At 38.5% G+C, this 2,806-nt stretch overlaps 1 protein-coding gene across 1 annotated transcript in view; it reads left to right on the plus strand.

The window, feature by feature from the left end:
• LOC101849802 overlaps positions 1 to 2,806 on the plus strand; it is a 48,957-nt gene that overhangs the window by 18,054 nt on the left and 28,097 nt on the right. Inside the window, exon 3 of the mRNA XM_005110839.3 lies at positions 1,861 to 1,903. Coding sequence (XP_005110896.1) covers positions 1,861 to 1,903 — 43 coding nt within the window. The remainder of the gene's footprint in view (positions 1 to 1,860; positions 1,904 to 2,806) is intronic.

The following is a 2,806-nucleotide window of genomic DNA, read 5'->3' on the forward strand; positions in this document are numbered from 1 at the left end:
TGTGCGTGTGCGTGCGTGTGTGTGTGCGTGTGTGTGTGTGTGTGTGTGTGTGTGTATGTGTGTGTTGGAGGGGGTACGTGCAAAGCAAAGATCCTATTTGTAACATAGACACTGGATAGTGGGTAGATAATGTGTTCTAACAAAACACATTCCCAGTTGGCCCAGTTTGGCCCTGACAGAAAGGGTCGAAGCGGCCGATCTATATAATAATAAATGACTTTAGTTGCGTCGATGGAGGAGTGAAACATAACATACTATGAATCATATGAATTGATCTGATTTCACTGACAGTGCGCAGAGGCGAGAAGGATTATTTTTTTTAATAGACAAAAAAACAACAACGAATTTTCAAGCTGTAGTTTTTGTCTACCGTAAGTCACGACGTGTCATACTCTCAGACTGAGAGTCGATAGATCACTTGTTGGGAAAGAAGCCCCGTCTTTCTTCTGGAGATATCATCATTCATTTAGTTGCTTAGATAATACACGAAAAAAAATTCGATTCACGCTATGAAGTGCAAAATTCTAATTCAATTTTGTACCGAAAAAATATATTTCTTCTAAATTAAATTTTGCTCTGAGTCACACTGTTTTCTTTCCTGGTAATTGTGGCACGTGGTTTTCGTCTGTCGTTTCCCAGAGGAGAGATCTTTTGCGGTCAGTTTGACAAGTCCCCTTTTCAGCTGGTCAGTTTGACTTTTGAAACGGCTTATGAAACATATTATTATGCTGGACTTCTTATCGTCGTGTACATTGGCGTGCGGTGAAAGATTTATACAGTTTAATATGTGTGTCATAGACTTTAATCTTAATATCCTAGACCGCGGGTGGTTGGAGGGTGCTACTAGTACTATAGAAGGCCCTACTTTACTTTCCTTCTGTTGTTTCTGTGCCTGCCTTGCTTTTTCCCAGCACTAAATGACCATTATTGTGTCGATGCGCCTGTCTTTACACAAACAATATTATCCAAGATCATGCTCTGCCAAGGCCGCTGCTCTTTGCTCTCTATGAAGAATTTGCTGCGACGGGTGTGCACCATTGGCGTCCAATAATGAAAGATAAAACGTCGGCTTGTTATAGTCGAGTTTTTGTTTGAGTTTTCGAATGTACGGTACACTTCTTACCCGATGCACATAAAATAACCACGATAAGTGATTTGGAATCTCACTTCGGGCAAGTTAATTTCATTTAATATATCCGTGTTTCTGCTGGGATACTGCATCCCACTCAACTAGGGTTGTCCCTGACAGACCCTATTGAAGCAGTCCACCTCCTAAATTAAATGGTCTAAAATTGTGTCAGTAGAGGCGTAACATTTTTAGTCTTTATGTCCAGACTTGTTCTTTTTAAAATTCAAAGTGGGTGGTTGGAAGACGCCACTGGTTGGTCCTACTTTCTTTCTTTCCTTCTGTTGCTACTGTCATACTGTCATGCTTTTTTACCCACATTAAATGACCGTTACTGTGTCGGCGTGCTTCTCTTTACTCAAACAAACAAAAACAGTTTTTATTCAAAAGGCAGTGATAATATAGCTCCGTATTCTTACCCATCTCCTTTAAAATGGAACTGAATGTTGTAATGTGATTTCTATTGCGTGTGTCCTGAAAATGGTCCCAACCAAAGTTTCTTACTTTTTCAGTTCAGTAGTGGACCGAATTCTTCAACCACTGTGTTAGAATTCTGATAATCACAGCAGGTTGAAAAAGGATATGGTGATTACTTGGAAGCACAGTACCGTTGCTATTTTAATTCAAGGTCTTGCATGGTAGGAGATTGTATGAATGCGCGTATCTTTTTTTTTAAATTATTATTTTTTATTTGGGTTGAAATTTAAGTCTTTCTCACTTTTTTCCCTTCTCAGATCACCAGCTCTGGAATATGTTTAGAAGAGTACATAACTTCAGGTGAGTCCAGTTATCCAACTTGCTACTTGAACCTTTTTTTTCATCTAAGAAATTAACATGTGCGTTTGTTTTTAGATTTATTGTAAAAGACTTTTACACAACATGTAATAGTAATAATGTTAGTCTTTTCTTGTTTGTTAGCAAATGTGCGAGCATGTACATGCGTTTTGAGTTCTCCGAATTTTGCGTATGCCTGTAACTAATTCTCTGCAAATTTAGTAAAAGCAAAATAATAGAATGTTATGTTTGAGAGAAAGTGGAACTTTACCTTGAAATACGTCATGTCTTTAGTAAGGGTGCACTCCAGTGTTGTGAGATATTAGTGGGTGGGTGGCGGGTGCCCCTTCTTTCCTATCTAATATCTATCGTCCTTATCTCTCCTACTTCTTTTATTTGCATATTACCGTCTAGAATCACCTCTAATCTTCCGACACTTATGTGACTTAAGACTCGTACTAAATCTAAAACTGAAACTAAAATTAAAAAGAATGTGTTTCAGGCTGTTCTTGCTGTTTGTTTTTGTTTTGTAATCAAATTGAACATTTTTCAGAATGGAATTTTACGTGATGGTATGTGCCCACCGATCGATCTAGATAATCTAGTGATATGAGTGCGGAAGTGCAATAGGAAAACCCACGATTATTTTATCCTCCCGGAAATTTGCTTCACGGTGTGGTGTGCATACATTGAAAGCTTACAATAATATTCTCCGTCCAGAGCTCTCAACGATCAATTTGAATACCCCAACACTGTCAGCTGTTTCTTCCTACTTCTTTCATTTCTCTTTGTTTTTTCTGTTCGTGTCTGATTTTTAAAAATACCTTTGCAGTAAATGACCGTTGTTGCGTCGATGCGCTTCTCTTTACCTTTAAGAAACAACGCCAACAGCAACAACAACACCCC

This window comes from Aplysia californica, unplaced genomic scaffold (assembly GCF_000002075.1).
Source record: "Aplysia californica isolate F4 #8 unplaced genomic scaffold, AplCal3.0 scaffold00953, whole genome shotgun sequence".
NCBI lineage: Eukaryota > Metazoa > Mollusca > Gastropoda > Aplysiida > Aplysiidae > Aplysia > Aplysia californica.